The sequence below is a fragment of the Myodes glareolus genome, chromosome 3 (genome assembly GCF_982192425.1).
Source record: "Myodes glareolus chromosome 3, mMyoGla1.1, whole genome shotgun sequence".
In the NCBI taxonomy this organism is placed as follows: domain Eukaryota; kingdom Metazoa; phylum Chordata; class Mammalia; order Rodentia; family Cricetidae; genus Myodes; species Myodes glareolus.
The window spans coordinates 73,725,849-73,742,005 of NC_142028.1; the positions used below are offsets into that span (position 1 = coordinate 73,725,849).

At 44.8% G+C, this 16,157-nt stretch overlaps 3 protein-coding genes across 10 annotated transcripts in view; 2 read left to right on the forward strand and 1 right to left on the reverse strand.

Annotated features, from left to right (window-relative positions):
• The window catches only part of Zmynd12 (zinc finger MYND-type containing 12), a 33,571-nt gene extending 26,415 nt beyond the window's left edge, over positions 1-7,156 (reverse strand). For both annotated transcript variants that reach the window (XM_048434583.3, XM_085686489.2), the window contains exon 1: positions 6,669-7,156. In XM_048434583.3, the coding sequence (XP_048290540.1) occupies positions 6,669-6,778 (110 nt within the window). In that variant the 5' untranslated portion in view covers positions 6,779-7,156. The remainder of the gene's footprint in view (positions 1-6,668) is intronic.
• Positions 7,157-7,319: 163 nt separating this feature from the next.
• Positions 7,320-10,717, forward strand: Ppcs (phosphopantothenoylcysteine synthetase). Of its 2 annotated transcripts, XM_048434584.3 has the most exons (3): positions 7,320-7,827; positions 7,999-8,102; positions 9,975-10,717. In XM_048434584.3, exons 1-3 carry the CDS (start codon positions 7,320-7,322, stop codon positions 10,296-10,298), a joined length of 936 nt encoding a protein of 311 aa, XP_048290541.1. In that variant the 3' UTR covers positions 10,299-10,717. The 2 variants fall into 2 exon arrangements, with proteins under 2 accessions (XP_048290541.1, XP_048290542.1); XM_048434585.3 differs by lacking the exons at positions 7,320-7,827; positions 7,999-8,102 and adding an exon at positions 8,153-8,291.
• Positions 10,718-10,822: 105 nt separating this feature from the next.
• Ccdc30 (coiled-coil domain containing 30) overlaps positions 10,823-16,157 on the forward strand; it is a 97,168-nt gene continuing 91,833 nt past the window's right edge. For 4 of the 6 annotated variants that reach the window (XM_087904658.1, XM_085686485.2, XM_048434589.3 and 1 more), the window contains exon 1: positions 10,823-13,982. The gene's annotated coding sequence lies outside the window, so the exon portion shown is untranslated. Of the gene's footprint in view, positions 13,988-16,157 lie in introns of all 6 variants that reach the window. The other 2 variants (XM_085686486.2, XM_085686487.2) reach the window with 2 other exon arrangements.

Consider the following 16,157-nt stretch of genomic DNA (forward strand, 5'->3'; position numbering starts at 1 on the left):
GGTTAATGAATAAAGAACTGGCTTGGCCTATAGCATGGGAGAAAGAAGGAGTCAGGGAGATGCCATGGAGCCACTGGAGATAGACTCTGGGAACTTTAGCTAGTAAATCACAGCCAAGTAGCAATACACAGATTAATAGAAATAGGTTAAATTCATATGTAAGAGTTAGCTAATAAGAAGTTAGAGCTAATGGGCCAAACAGTGATTTAATTAATAGAGTTTCTGGGTTATTATTTCTGGAGTTTGTGTGGTCAGGAAACAAACAAGCAGACTCCCCCAATAGATTGGAGCCAACATAGAAAACTAAAGTCCACTTAAAAATGAGAGAGCTTAATTCTGGACACAAAAATACAGAGTTTAACACAGCCTCTTGTGTTTGCTGGTGGCGTGCCACAGCTCCTTTAAGAGAGGCTTTCCTGATTCAGCAGTAGCAAGAAAAAAGTGGTGGTTTTAAAATGCCAGATTTCTGGGCGGTGCTGCCAGTGCAACTCTGACTCTTTCAGGCGGGAGGACCAGATACAAAGCTTTTGAGTGGGGTTTGTGAGCAGACTGTTGTAGCTTGCTTAATGGAGTTATAGACTGGCTGTGAGCCTGAGAATGGGACAGTGAACATGGCTCAGAGGCATGAGAAGCTCCGCCATGCTGGAATGAACATGACAAGCAGGAAGTACCACATATACCATAGCAATGGTGTAGCTTAAGTTTTAAGAAGTGCTTAGCATTGTATTTTATTTTATTTTTTAGATGCCTATGTCGTCATAAAAGATTTATTTATTTAATACATATACAGTGTCCTGTTTGCATGTATACTTGCAGGCCAGAAGAGGGAACCAGATCTCATTACAGATGGTTGTGAGCCACCATGTGGTTGTTGGGAATTGAACTCAAGACCTCTGGAAGAGCAGTCAGTGATCTTAACCTCTGAGTCATCTCTCCAGCCCCAGTGCTTAGCATTTTAAAAAGCACTTCTGGACAGTAAAGAATTGCAGATATGCAATAAAGACAAATCCAGATGAGTCACAGTGTTAGGTATATGTACATAGGCTTGGAAGAGAGAAGGAAAAGAGTATAAAGAGTCATAAAATAAAGTTAATGCTTTAAAAAAGGGTAAAGTATTTAAAGAGACAGAGTATTAAAAGGAGTAAAGAAAAATAAGCCATGTAAAAATGGAAAATTCACAGAGAGTCTGGATTATGTATATTATTATGTTATCCTTAAATTTTTTGACTGTGAATGAGCTAATTAAAGAGAGACATTTCACTGTATGGGATGCTAAGCTAAACCAGCATGTATATTATAAAGGTATCATGACTTCCAAATTTGGGTCTAAAGAGATGTTGCTTTGGAAGAGGTTCTTCTTTTGTTTCCACAGAGGATGAGAACCTGTGGATTGCTTCCAGACTGGTGTGGTTTGATGGAACAAGACCCTATAAAAGGTCACCATGAACACCCTCAAAAAAATCACTTCACCCAACTGCTGACTGAGATGAACCTAACACACAGGATACACCATGAAAGACCTAATTAATAGCGCCTCCAAACAGCATGAGACAGTATGGACAAAACTACGCTCATATTCCCAAATACTGTTTATAATTGTTAATTTACATATGAATAATTTGCATTGGTATGGATTTTGGTTTATTGATACAAATTTAAGGTCAATTTTGTTATATGTATATTTCTACTCTTGATTGAGGTATTATGATTGTGTAGTTCATTTAAAATGTAATGTATAATTAAAAACATAGGTTAATATATAGTCATCTATAATAGTCAAACTTGTAGTCATGTTAGATTTTCTAGATGTATAGAGGTATATTTCAGTTAGTTATGTATTCTTCAAATCTTTCAGAGACCTCCAGGATATGGCATTTTAACGTTTTAAAAGTTCAGGGCTGGGGGCTGGAGAGATGGCTCAGAGGTTAAGAGCACTGACTGCTTTTCCAGAGGTCCTGAGTTCAATTCCCAGCAACCACATGGTGGCTCTCAGCCATCTGTAATGAGATCTGGTGCCCTCTTCTGGCCTGCAGGCATACATGGATGTAGAATGTTGTATACTGTGGGAGTCTGCGTTTCCCAGTGGATATCCACGCCCGACCCAGGCTGCGCGCTTCCTGAACTCGGGCCCACGAGAAGGGACATTGTCCTGAGGGTTGGGAAAGAAGACACACACACAAAGAGATCTGGCTCATCTACAAGAGTAAATGGCAACTTTATTAAACTCAAGTCAGATATTTATACCAGTGGGCAACCAGGATCAAAAAGGCAAGGTCTCCTCCCAACCAGAAGCAGGAGGAGAAGATTAAAGCTTCCTGGCCCCTCGGGCAGGGTCAGCTAGGGGAGGCAGGCTAACGGCTCACTGCTAAGACCTTGAATACAGGTGGAATCACCATAACAAAGAGAACCAGGTTCTTGCTAAGTTATCCCCTCAAGCCAGAGCTAGAGCAGAGACTCCAGGAAGCCGGAGGTCACACGGCCCGGCGGATCGCCAGGAGAGAAGGGAAGAAACTTTGGTAGCCACAGTATACATAATAAATAAATAAATCTAAAAAAAAAAAAGTTCAGGGCTTTTCATGACAGTGAGACACATCTGCTCCTGGCAGCACCAGTCTACTTAAAGAGGAAGATGGGCATCAAAGAGGTTCCTTATGGAGTTTGTTAGATGAACTGGACATGCAGGACCCACAGAGAAATGACTGCTGAACTTGTCTAAAGGTGAGATGATCCTTCAGCGGTTCCTGCTTCATGAAAGGGTCTGCGAGACATTCTTTAGGACACAGAATAAGTGACTGACAAACTGACAATATAGGCAGACCTGTCTTTGAAATTTCCTGCTTCATGGAAAAGTGTGCTGGATGCTATGGGCATATAGGCTGAAGATGGATGCCCCAATGGTACAGAAAAACTTTGGGTGACTGTCCAGGCAGTGAGATGTCTCTGCCAATTCTAGAGTTTTTGAAGTTTCTAACAATGTACTTCCTGTTTACTTAGGTAATATTATATCCTTCTGGAGTATTTGATGTAGTTGAAGAATTTATAGTTATAGTTTTACTTAGTTATAACAAAAGACAAAGTAGAAATAAATATTGTAACTGTAATTCTTCTTTGATAACTATTTTATGTAATTTTACTATGGTAAAGTTAAATCCTTCCTTTTTGTTTAAACAGAAAAGGGGAAATGGTGTGGAGGTCCTTCTGTCTATGTGTTGCTTTTATTGGTTAATGAATAAAGAACTGGCTTGGCTTATAGCATGGGAGGAGGAAGGCAGAGTCAGAGAGACACCATGGAGCCACTATTGGAGATTGACGTGCGGAAACTTTGCTGGTCAGCCACAACCTCGTGGTGATAATAGAAATGGGTTAAATTAAGATGTAAGAGTTGGGCAATAAGAAGCTAGAGCTAATGGGCCAAACAGTGATTTAATTAATACAGTTTCTGTATGATTATTTTGGGAGTTTGGGTAGTCAGAAAATGAACAAGCAGCCTCCCCCAACATCTGTCTACTGCGGTTTCTGAATTGTCTCTCTCCCTTCGATCTGTCTACTGCAGCTTCTGAACTGTCTCCCACTCCTATACTGTCAGTCTCAGCTCTGTCTTTGAGACTCTGCAGTAAAACAAGCCACAGCTATGGGTTTTTACATGTCTACTGCTGATGACACACTTTCACTTCAGTAGAATATTTGGACTCTATTATACATCACACACATTTCAAAACAGGTAACTATAATCTAGGGGAAAGGCTGCCAGTGTGTTTCTGTTTTTCTTCCAGACAAGAACTATTATAGGTTTTGGGAGCTCTAAGGTTTCAGTTACAACAACTCAAGCCCCAGATGTAGCACAAAGGCAGCCACGGGAAATACATGGCTGCATCCAAGCATGCTCCTTCCTTCCTCTTCAGAGAACAGAGATACAAGCAACTATCTTCTTTAGAAACTATATTACTACCACAGAAATGATATAAAACATTTAAGGGGTTTTTTTTGGAGGGGGAGTTAGGGAATTACTGCAAACAGATCAGCAAAAACACTGAGCCGGGATTCAGAAATGGCTATATTCCACAGCAGAGGGACAGCGAGTAACTGTGAATGACCTTTGTTCCACTGAGAGTAATTGACATGGCTTGCCTTTCTACGTGAACTGAACTTTGGTCACACTTTTCTGACTGCCCTCCTTATTCTGTTGTCTCACCCAAACACTCACCACAGGTTGGGACATATGGAGGAGCTGGGGTCACAATTAAGTGGTTTATGAAGCAGACATGTTTTGTTCAAGTATTATGCTTTATTGACCTGTATCTGGATGTCTTTAGGCAAGGCATTCATTCTACCATCCACTGAAGCTTCTTTTCCCTTTCTCCTTCCTTTCTCCCCCGTCTCCCTCCCTTTCTGAGATAGAATCATACTGTAGCCCAGGCTTGCCTTGACCTCGATATTAGCCCAGGCCACCCTAGAGTTTATAGTGATCCTCAACCTCCCAGGTGCTGGAATTATAGGCATGAACCATCACACCCAGCTTCCTATTGCTCCCCCCCCCCCCCGCCTGTTGTTTTTTGAGACAGGATTTCTAGCTAGCCTTGAACTCAGAGATCCACCTGCTTTTGTCTCCCAAAGGCATGCGCCACCACAGCCACCACCACCTGGCCCTATTGCATCTTACCACTAGGCATTTTCTCCCTGCTGGCCAGTGAAGGCATTTAAATTTGTATCACATACAGTCAATTAAAGGAAAAAAATATTGTGAATTACTGTTGTATGTATGCTATGATCTGATGTGCTATAAAATGAGGGCTCTTCGATCTATTAATGTTTTAGTGTGTAGTTTTTTAAAATTATCCTTCTTAAAAATGTCCTATTTCAGGCCAGCAAGATGGCTTCCCATCAAGCCTTTATGACCTGGGCTTAAACCACATGTTGGAATGAAGAACTAACCCCTGAAAGCTTTTTCTGATCTGCACACACACACACACACACACACACACACACACACACACACACACACCCCAACACAATTATATAGATAAATGCACTGTTTCTTAGTGTTCTATCACTTGGGAACATAGTCACAATTCAAGGCATATAACATAAATATATTTAGAATAGAAGAAATGTCACCAAAACGTCAGTTTTTGTTTTTGTTTTTACTCCGAATGATAGGATTATGGATTTGAGTCCACAGTCTACTTGCCAAGATTGAAGATGTACAACCTGGAGGAAGGGCATCTAGAATAGTCTGAGAAAGAAAAGTTCAGTCTGCACTTGGTAATAGCGTCTGAATTTGCGAGGCAGGGTCTGTCCTCCAGTGTCCCACACTGCTGCTGCCCGTCATCTTCCAGAACACAAACGACGTCACACGTGGCTTGCTAAGGGACAAATCCCAAATCCCTTTATCTTGTGTCACTGCCTGGCCCAAACCTTTGTCTTCCTGGTTCAAACTCCTCCTCCTAACTGATCACAGCCTTTTCAACTCATAGAAATATTTTATGAATAGATATTATTTATACAGTTACTGTGACTTATCCGTGACACACTGCAGCCCAGTCTGCAATATGGAAATCACTGACTGCCCTTACACAGCTGGTCTTTCACCCTTTGTCCAAACCAGTCCTGGAGAGCTGCAAACACCTACCCTTCTTCACAGAGCAAGCTTCCACTGGCCTCTCAATACTCAACCCAAATGTCATTTTCTCAGAGAAACCTTTGTAGGTACTGCCCAAGTCACCATGTTTCTATCCTCACACATCTCAGGCTTAGTTCACCCTGAGTGACAGTATGTAACAAGCACAATGAATAATAATGGCTTTTGAGAAACAAGCCTATGAGTTAACATCCTAGTTCTGTGAGGCTCAGAACAGGCTAGGGCTGGGGATGTGACTTAGTTGGTGGTGTCTGTCTAGTATGCTTGGAGCCTGGGGTTTTATCTCCAGGACCACACTCAGGCATTGACACACACTCTGAACCCCAGTCCTTGAGGGGCGTGGATAGGAGGATCAAAAGTTTTGTCCTTAGCTTACGTAGTGAGTTTGAGGCCAATTCGACTACACAAACCCTATCATAAAAAAGGATGAAGGGGGAGTATAAATGTGAATACATACAAAGGGGTCTCTGGAATTATTAGCTCCGGACTACACTCAAACTCTCTTGGCTGTGCACTGGCCAATTAGTCTTCTTTATAGTCCTCAAGGACACAAGTCTATCCTAACTAGCCCTATCTGTGCCTTTCCAGGGCAAGAATGCTGGCTTTTTAGCTCTTTATTTTCAGACCAATCATCTACTGTCAGAGAAGCTGTCCGCCCAACTTCTCACATTTCCTTTGACTTCTGACATTTCTCCCTAAAATTATGATTTGTTTTCTTCACTGTCTTCCAAACTATAATATTTGAGCTCTGAGGGAATGGGTCTACAGAACTGGCCCATTACGTTCCGCACCTAGAATGGCGCCCAACACAGTATCAGTAGGACCCCTGGGAAACATCAGGAGAAAAACCTGATGTAAGAGAGGAGGCAGACGAGGCTACAGGAGTCTTAAGAGACGCGTCTTCAAGCCTGCTCGGGCCCGTGAGGGGTCGATGGCTGAAAGGGGCGAGTACACAGACGCACCAGGCCAGACCCAAGGCTGGGAGGCGGAGAGGGAGCAAAGGCGCCAGGCACCACGTTCCAAGGCCTACCAGTAATAAGTGACTGTACAGGCCGTGCACATCCGCTCGGCCGGGGCTTCGCACACCTCACAGCAGAGCCGGCGCCCCTTGGGCACCGCCAGCGGGTAGATCACGTTCATGGCGCAGCCGGTGGAGTCCTCTCTAAGACGGTTGCCAGGCTAGACCACACAGACGTCACGTGACAACCGCGGGCCGCCGGGTTGTCCGGATTTCAAGGGCAAGGGGGCGGAGCGGGGCGGGACTAACAGCGGCACACGGGGAGGGGAGAGCGCAAACTCTCCCAAAGGTTAAATGTCTAGAATTTGATTGCAATGGAACCCAAGCTTGGGGAGGGATGTACGGTGGCCGGTAAAGGTAAAAAAGAAAAAAGAAAAAAAATCCACTTAGCTTTCCAGACTAGGAAACCCACAGGAAGTATAATTTTTCTGGATATACGAGAAAGACGCTTCCTCTCAACGCATTTCGACGGGCCCTGACAGAACAGCCAGGCATTCTCAAGCCTTGGCGAGATCAGGACCTACTGAGGTCCAGAAGGCGGGGGAACGCCCACAGTCATTATTTGCGGTTGCGCGTAGCCCAGGTATCCGGAAGGGGGCGTGGCGCCGGGGCCGGCGTGCCGGGACGTCGTGGTTCCTGCGTGCCAGTGACTCCCGCTTTCAGATGGCGGAAATGGACCTGGTCGCGGACATGCCGCGGCCGGAGGGTGCTGCGCGCTGGGCCGAGGTTATGGCTAGCTTTGCGGCCAGGCTAGGCGCGCAGGGCCGGCGGGTGGTGCTGATCACATCAGGAGGCACCAAGGTCCCCCTGGAAGCGCGAGCCGTGCGCTTTCTGGACAACTTCAGCAGCGGGCGACGCGGGGCAGCTTCGGTCGAGGTCTTCCTGGCTGCGGGTTACGGTGTCCTGTTCTTGTACCGAGCGCGCTCGGCCTTCCCCTATGCCCACCGCTTCCCGCCCCAGGCCTGGTTGTCGGCACTGCGGCCTTGTGGCCCAGCCCAGTCGGGGAAACTGAGTCTGGAGGCCGAAGAAAGTGCACTCCCGGGCTTTGCTGCAGCATTGCAGAGCTACCAAGAGGCAGCTGCTGCCGGCACCTTCCTGGCCGTGGAGTTCACCACTTTGGCGGACTACCTGCATCTGCTGCAGGCTGCGGCCCTAGCTCTCAATCCATTAGGTGAGTGCTGTAAGGAATCCAAAGGTTTCTTGGCGGTACAACCATTCTCCCAGCCTCTCTTTCCTCATGCTTCCTACTTACCCTGCAGCCAGCCGGGGAACCCGAGTTGAAAAGGACCAGGTCCCATGCCCTTCCCCGATTTCTTAAACTCTCTGGTTTCTTTTTTTACAGGCTCTTCTGCGATGTTTTACTTGGCTGCGGCAGTGTCTGATTTCTATATTCCTGTATCCGAAATGCCTGAACACAAGATCCACTCGTCTGGTGGCCCACTGCAGGTGATGGGCTCTCTTCCAGAGACCTGACCCCCTATAACCAGTCTTGGGTTACTTTCCTCTTGATCTGGAGATGGCCTTTCTGCATTCTGTATCAGCTAGGCACTGCCCTCCCTCAAGGACCTCACAATCTAGCGAGGGCCTGGACACCAGCCATAATCACAGATCAGAATGATAAATTCTGTAGTGGAGGTATGTACAAAGTGCAGTCAGATCTCGGGGTAGTGAGCTGGGGGAGTCGAGGTTTCCCGGAGATGACTCATCAGAAGGTGGGGGTATAATAAAGTGGGAAAGGTCATTCCAAGTGGAGTTACGAGTTGGAGTTTGCCTTTGAGTAATGGTCTGTGAAATGAAGTGCTTTGGTAAGACTGAAGAGGGGGAAAAAAACCCGACTTTGTTTTCGTTCTTAAGATATTTGGACTTCATCTTGTGGAGGCCAGAGGCACTAAGGTGGAAGCAAAAGATAACAGTTTTTTAGGGCATAGTGGCACGTTCCTTTAATTGCAGCCCTCCAGACAGAGGATCTCCGTGATTTCAAGGCCAGCCAGGTCCACGTAGTGAGTTTCAGGCCAGCCAGGGCTACACAGTAAGACTCAGTCTCGAAATAATTTAATAAAAGCAAAAGGTTTAGTTTGCAAAGAATAGCATTTGGGAAGATGAGGTAGAAGTAGAGTGGGTAGATAGGGCTGTTGTAGTTTAAGGAAAAGGCATGGGAGGATAGTGTCGAGGCTGAGAATTTAAGATGACTTGATGCCTGGGAACCAGGGAGAATTCAAAGGCATTTATTGGATGATGCAAGTAGTTTATAGATAAGTATTTGAAGGGCACCTTTAGTTATACATCTTGGAGGACCTCCTGTGTGCCAAGGACTATTGTGGTACCTAGAGAGGAAGAGAAATACCCAGGACACTAGCAGTTGCTTGCGTTGCTTGCTCTCTGCAGGGGAATGGCATCCCTGCTGAATACTGGTGATGAATGCCAAAGTGGGACCCTGTGTGTGATTTCTGTCACACTTGCTGACAGACCGCATACTCTTTAAAAAGCCTGGGAGCTCCAGTTTCTCCCACAGTTTTTATTTATCTTGAAGATATACAGATGACGCAGTATCCCCCTTGGGTTGTCTAAGGTCTTAGGCAACAGGGCAGGAACTTTAATCAAGTGAAGGCCAAGTCAGCTGTGTCTTCAGTGCTCTGTTCTGGCTCCTGTATTTATGCTTTTCCTTAACAAATAAAAAAAAATTGTCGATGAGAACCACCAGCCGCCCCACCAGCTTATGACATACTTCAGGTGAAGAGGTTTAAAACTCGGTATTATTGGACTTCTGCCAAAGTAATATTTCCATGAGCAGTTACACTTGTTTTACATTCAGATTTGCTTTAAAAGAAATGAGATGAACATGATCAAAATAAAATCTGTAAGATTCTCAAAGACATAATAATTCAGTGAGTGCCGGGCATGGTGACTCACACCTTTAATCCCAACACTCTAGAGACAGAAGCAGGCACATCTGACTTTGCAGCCAAGCCTGGTCCATATACCAAGTTCCAGGTCAGCCAGGGCTGCATAGTGAGACCCTGTTTTCAAAAGTAGTAATGATAGTGCAGTCAAAGGAAGTGTTTGAGGAATTGTAATGAGAATGACAGGACAGTACAGGTTCAGAAAATGTATTTACCTCAGAGTAGTTGTGAGGCCTTGAGTTTAGGTGTTATGAACCCCTACAGAACCTAGTCTTTAGGCATTTGGTAGGCTCCAGAAAGTCACACAGTGGGAAATCCCTTTTAACTTAGGCAGAAGTCAGTCCCTGCTTGCTTAGATTCCTGGTAGGGACTGACCAGTAGCTTACTTACTAACCTTTGCCTGCTCTTTCTAATACAGATAACAATGAAGATGGTGCCGAAAATGCTTTCTCCTCTGGTTAAAGATTGGGCTCCCAAAGCATTTATAGTTTCCTTTAAGCTGGAAACCGATCCCGAGATTATAATCAATCGTGCTCGGAATGCTTTGGAAGTTTATCAGCATCAAGTGGTGGTAGCCAATATCCTCGAGTCAATACAGTCCTGTGTGGTTATTGTAACCAGAGACTCGGAAACCAAGTTACTGCTGTCAGAGGATGAAATAGCAAAAGGCGTGGTGATAGAAGAGAAGATAGTGGAAGACCTCAGGTCACGGCACACGGCTTTTATATGTGACAAAAACTGAAGGAAATGCTCGTCTAGCATCACAAACCAGGGTTCTTACAGCTGATGGGAAGCAAAACAAATCCTTTGCTAAGGATAGAGACAATGAGGCAAATCAGTGCTGGTATTTTATTTCTGAACGAACCGCTTGGACACTGAACAGAAATTGTTTTTCACTTTTTACAAAACTGACTATGGGATTGCGTGTTCTGCAGAACAGATGTAGAGGCCTGAAGCTGCACGTTGGCCTGCTGTACAATAGAAGGATCGCGGATGCGTGATCATGCTCTGAAGATCACGTATTCATCAAGTGCCTACATGTGCCAGGGCCTGTGAGAGCCGTGAGGGTTTAAAAGATGAATAAACACCTCTCATTTGGGAACTGGATGTACAAAAGTTTAAGTGCAATAAAGTATGTCCCCACAGGTTGTCACATGGAAAGGGTGGGGTTTGGGGTTTTGTTCTGTTTTATTAAGATTTAGCTATTTTTATCTTATGTGTTTGAGCATTTATATATATATGTCTGTGTGCCATGGGTATACAGTACTTTTGGAGGCTAGAAGAAGGGATCAGAGGTTGTGAGCCTCCATGTGGGTGCTGGGAATCAAACCTCGCTCTTTTTTTTTAAAATACACTTTTACTAAAATAGGAATACAACAGACACCTCCATAAAAACCGACTGAAGATCACAAACCTTCCTATATTTACTTTTTGCCTCTTGTCCTAGATTTATTCCATAATTGGTAACACTTTTCAAATATTTTAGATCTGTTTTTCAAGTAAATAACCAGTCTTCCACTTGGGGCCTGGCAGGAGCTAAATGTATGCTTCTGCCCTGAGAGATGTGTTAGTGTTGTGTGGTAAGGAGTGTGGGGCTCACTTAGCCAGCTGGGTCTTCTGTTAGCTTCATAAATGTGGGCTCTTGACTTAATCTCAGGTTATCTGTCTACAGTGTAGGGATGAAGCTGGAGTGAGCACAGGTTACCTATCTACAGCATAGGGGTGAAGCTGGAGCGAGCACAGGTTACCTACCTACAGCGTAGGGGTGAAGCTGGAGCGAGCACAGGTTACCTATCTACAGCGTAGGGGTGGAGCTGGAGTGAGCACAGGTTACCTATCTACATTGTAGGGGTGAAGCTGGAGCGAGCACAGGTTACCTATCTACAGCGTAGGGGTGGAGCTGGAGCGACCACAGGTTACCTACCTACAGTGTAGGGGTGAAGCTGGAGTGAACACAGGTTACCTATCGACGTTGTAGGGGTGAAGCTGGAGCGAGCACTAGTTCCGTGTCTGGCACTTCACACTCAGTAAGTTGATGCAGTTACTGGTTTTCTCAGCTGATAGGGCTGAGATCATGGATCGTTGAGTCCGCGAGAAGTTCTTACTCTCCTGGTTTGGAATAAGGATGTGCTTAGTGCAGAGAAATCCAGTAAATGATCCATAGGATAACCTTATGGGATTTGGGGGGGGGGGTGGATGTCATTATTAACTATATAGAAGTAGGTGATGTTCTGCAAAAGTATTTGATTTAAGGGACTGGTGGTGAAAATGGTTGTCTAGGCCTCGGGTATGATCCATAGCACTGCAGAAACCTGGCTGAGAGTACACTTGGGTCATGGAGTTGGAAAGGGTAGCCTGAAGTCCTACTGAGGAGCAGCTCATTGGGCTTCAGTTATGTAAACAGCAGTGGCAAGATGATGAGTAGAAATAATTGAATTTGGAAGCTTGACCTCCAGCCCAGGCTAACACTGCAGCCAGGAATGAAAGCAGTCTCCAGCACACAGTTGAGATGAACTTTAGGGCTAGTTGGCAAAACTTTCAAAACAACAGGTTTCAACACTGGTACACTGTTGTAAAAGATTGATTTTCCTCTCCACGCCCGTAGCCTTGGGGTGCTGACTCATCCCTGTGTACTGGGATACGTGCCGCTACAGCTGGTGTCTTCAAGGGACACCATGTGGGTGTCCCCTTCAGGTCGTTTTATTAAAGCTCCGAAATGACCACTAGCTAATTTGCATGAACTCATCGCTGTTTCTTCCTTCAGTTTATTATTTTTTCTGAGTGCTTAAAACAGTGTTTGCCTAGGTTGACCTTCATTCCAGGCTTTTGTGCCTGTGTGTTTCAGCAGTGGGAAATTCTTGCAGAAGGGGGCATGAGTCAGCCAAGGCAAACAAGAAGGCATTTGATCTAGAGTGGAGGAACAAGGAACCTTTCCTAAGAAGGAACCTTTCCTAAGCTGAAGCTGGTAAATGGTCGTGGTAGAGGTGAGCATCTTAGATCAGAGAGGGGGGAGTTGTAACACAGAAAATAGGGGATGTTATCCAGATGGTGGTATCCAGGTGATCCAGGAAAGGTGGACAGCTATGGAAAAACCAAGAAATGTAAGTGGTGTTTTGTTGCTCTCCAAAAAGCAAGCAAAATTCAGTTTTGACAAGTACCCGGAATCTTACAAAGAACTTGAAGATTTAAATTGAGCCGGTGCTAAAAATGTGCCATTAAAAATGTTGACTTCGGGGTTCTGTGGTTACTAGCATTTGCTGTTCTTGAAGAGGACCCAAGATTGGTTCCCAGCACCATAAGAGGTCTCACAACGCCTGTAACTCCAGTTCCAGATCTGGTCTTTTGACCTCGTTGGGCTCTGGCATGCATGTGGTGCACATAAACACATCAAGGCAAAGACACATACACATAAGGAAACAAACCTTAAAAAAAAACATTTATTTTGCATTGCATAAGTAAGAAGCCAAACAACTTTCAGTGCTTAGGTTTCCTTAAAGGTTCCAGCTTTCAGTGTAATTCTTGTCAAGCCCAGTTCTGCATTTTCACAATAACTCACTGGGTCCCAAAGTGTTGAAATTTACCTTAGGACTCTAGTGGTTATGATAAATCTCTTCCTAAATTCAGAACTGCTTACATGTCCCGCCTTAATAGGTGGGTTTCTTTTGTTTGGTTGGTTGGTTGGTTGGTTTTGGTTGTTGTTTTGCTTCGTTTTGTGTTTTTAAGGCAAGATTTCACTCTATAGCCCAGGCTACACTGGAATTTTCTATATAACAGAAGTTGACTTCCAAACTCAATTCTGCCTCACCCTCTTATGCTGGAATTACAGGAGTCACTTATAGAAAAATGTAAGGAGAACAGGTTGAGCTTTGCGGGGAAATAATTCGAGAATTCGAACCCTGTCTTAAGTTAGTTATATAGACGCGGGACACGGTTGCTATGGTTACTGCTGCCTCCAGAGCCAATGGTGTAGTGCATAGATCCTGGAGGCCAATGGTGCGCACTGTAATAACAGTCACCACAGGGTGCGCGGTCTCCATGACTCCGGCCGGCTGTGCGCTTGCGCGTCCCCTGCTGAGCGCCGTTGCCATGACAACACTGGGCCGCTGTCCTGGGTGGCCCTAAACCCACTTCAGGCCGAGGTCGGACCTGCTCTTCCTACGGTGCACTTTCTGGCTCCCGAGTGAGCTTCTTAGTACGGGCATACGAGCTTTGGAGTTCTCGGCCGGGTCGCGGTTCGCCCAGGAGAACCTTGCTTCTCTCTAGTTAGCATCCGGCGCTGACTGCCCCCACCTCCTCGAAGGTGACTGCCACAAAGGCCCCGGAACCACCGCTGTGCCGAGGGAAAGGACCGTGGGGCCAGCTTCTTCACGCGCAGCCTTGCAGCCAGATGAAGCTCTTCAGGCCTTTGGTAACGCCAGCATCCGAGGTCAAGTCAGTTGCCTTCTGCCTTTCAGCCTTCAACTCCATCCACTTCTCTCACCATCTGACCACCGGTTCCCTTATCCTGTTCATCCCACAACCATCTCCATCCTTCCCTGTCCACGCTGTGCACTGTTAAATATCCCTGCGTCTCCACCACTCTGTCACCTATGGGCCACCTACTTCCGTTTCCCTACCGCAGGGCTTTGCATGGCTGCACATTTCTCCCTCTCCAGCCCTGCAGTCACTATGAAGATTTTCCGTTTCTCTCCACTGTTGCAAGCTCGTTGTCTTGGGTGAACTTGAAATGGGAAATTTGAAACGCTGCAAATACCTGCATTAGGCTATTGCAAGCCTCTTGTGTTTTGAAAATAGAAAATAATTGAATGCAAGATTTGGATTTATTGTCAGCTATACACACACATCCCATATACAAAAGTTGTTCCTTGTTATGTTAGATATAAACTTAGGTAATGTGTTTATACTTGTAATAATGTTGTTCAAAAGTGATCATATAACAGAATTCCGACTTTTAGGCCAATGGACACCCAACGTGCAGGGAAGGTGGGATTTGCTAGGGTGGGGACCATTGAAATCATCTGTGTGTCTCTTTTCTTTGTTTAAGTTTCTAAATTAGACACAATTTTTGTGAAAAGAACCAAGCAAGAGCAACTTCAGATAGATATTTTTGGCAAAGAAGCAGGCCCAGTGCCCCCTCCAAAAAGATTAATACAGAAATTTCGTAATACAGGGCTGGAGAGATGGCTCAGAGGTTAAGAGCATTGCCTGCTCTTCCAAAGGTCCTGAGTTCAATTCCCAGCAACCACATGGTGGCTCACAGCAATCTGTAATGGGGTCTGGTGCCCTCTTCTGGCCCTGCGGGCATACATACAGAAAGAATATTGTATATATAATAAATAAATAAATATTTTTTTTAAAAAAAGAAATTTCGTAATACAAAATAGGAATAATTTAGATCCAGTGAAGCTTTCTTTTAGCCTGGAAAATATGATTTAACTCATACTCTCATCTCATAGTATGCATTGCTCATTGGCTCTTACTATTGCTTTTTCAGTATTCAGATTTAAATAAATGTAAACCTATATCTGAGAACCCATACATTTACATTTTAAACAGGTACTTTGGGGTTACAATACTGATCTCTCAGACCAATTGAAGCAGTATTTCGGATGTCTTATGCTGAGGGTGAGGTCCGATTTACAAATGCTGAGAAATTCCATCCTCTGTACTAAATTAGAAAGGAAAAAAGTTTTTCAGCTTTTCGAATTTTTCACGTCAAATAAAACTACGCAGAATTCCTTGGGAAAGCACACAGAGGCAATTGGGTTCTATGTTACAAGGTGCTTCCGCCTCCAGTATGTATTGAACAAGCATTATGACAAGGTTAAAGTACAGTTTTGCTTTGTTTTTCCTGTTCCCCTCGAATGGCTCTAAACCAGGGGGTGGGGTGAGGAGATCTTAAGAGGTATCGCCAGGCATGGAATCACAGCTGGGTGTGTGCTCTTGGCCCCTAGTCAGTAGCGGCCAGGGCTGCTGGGGTTCATCCTGCTGCTCAGCATCTCCTATAATAAAGATTGATCCTTTGTGAATGGCGCCAGGACCAAGAACCTGTCCTAACGTAACCAACAGTGACTATTTGTTCTCTGTCTCAGTCCTAGTTCACATGTGCAGTTTACATATTGATGGCGTGCATTTTTCTTCAGCTTTCTCTTGCTTTATGTGTTAAGCATTTCTCACATTGCTACCTTGTTTTCAACTTTTTTTTAAAACGTATATTTTAGTTAGGAATTGAAACAACTTGTGAATCATATTCTTGGGTTTAAGATTATGTATCTTCTATTATATTTCTATGGAAGGAAGGAAGGACAGCTAGGGTGAAAAGTCACGTGATTGGCTGTTCCAGTTTGGTGACTGAGTTATTTGTTCCTTATCAGTCACATAAAGACCGCATGATCCAAAACCAGTCCTTTACTCAGAGGCAGGAACTGAGGCTCTGGTCCCTCTGTTGTAGTTAGGGCACCTGCTAGGAGAGAATAAAGGAACAGGCAGATATGACTGCACCTACGCTGTCTGCCCACTTTCCATTTAAGATTGGTACCTTTTTTTTTTTTTTTTTCTTGAGACAGGGTTTCTTTGTGGCTTTGGAGCCATTTAAGATTGG

Coding starts and splice junctions, on each gene's coding strand:
- Ppcs (XM_048434584.3), top strand. CDS start 7,320: ATGGCGGAAATGGACCTGGTCGCGGACATGCCGCGGCCGGAGGGTGCT. Junction 7,828..7,998: donor CCTAGCTCTCAATCCATTAG/GTGAGTGCTGTA, acceptor CTTTTTTTACAG/GCTCTTCTGCGATGTTTTAC. Junction 8,103..9,974: donor CGTCTGGTGGCCCACTGCAG/GTGATGGGCTCT, acceptor TTTCTAATACAG/ATAACAATGAAGATGGTGCC.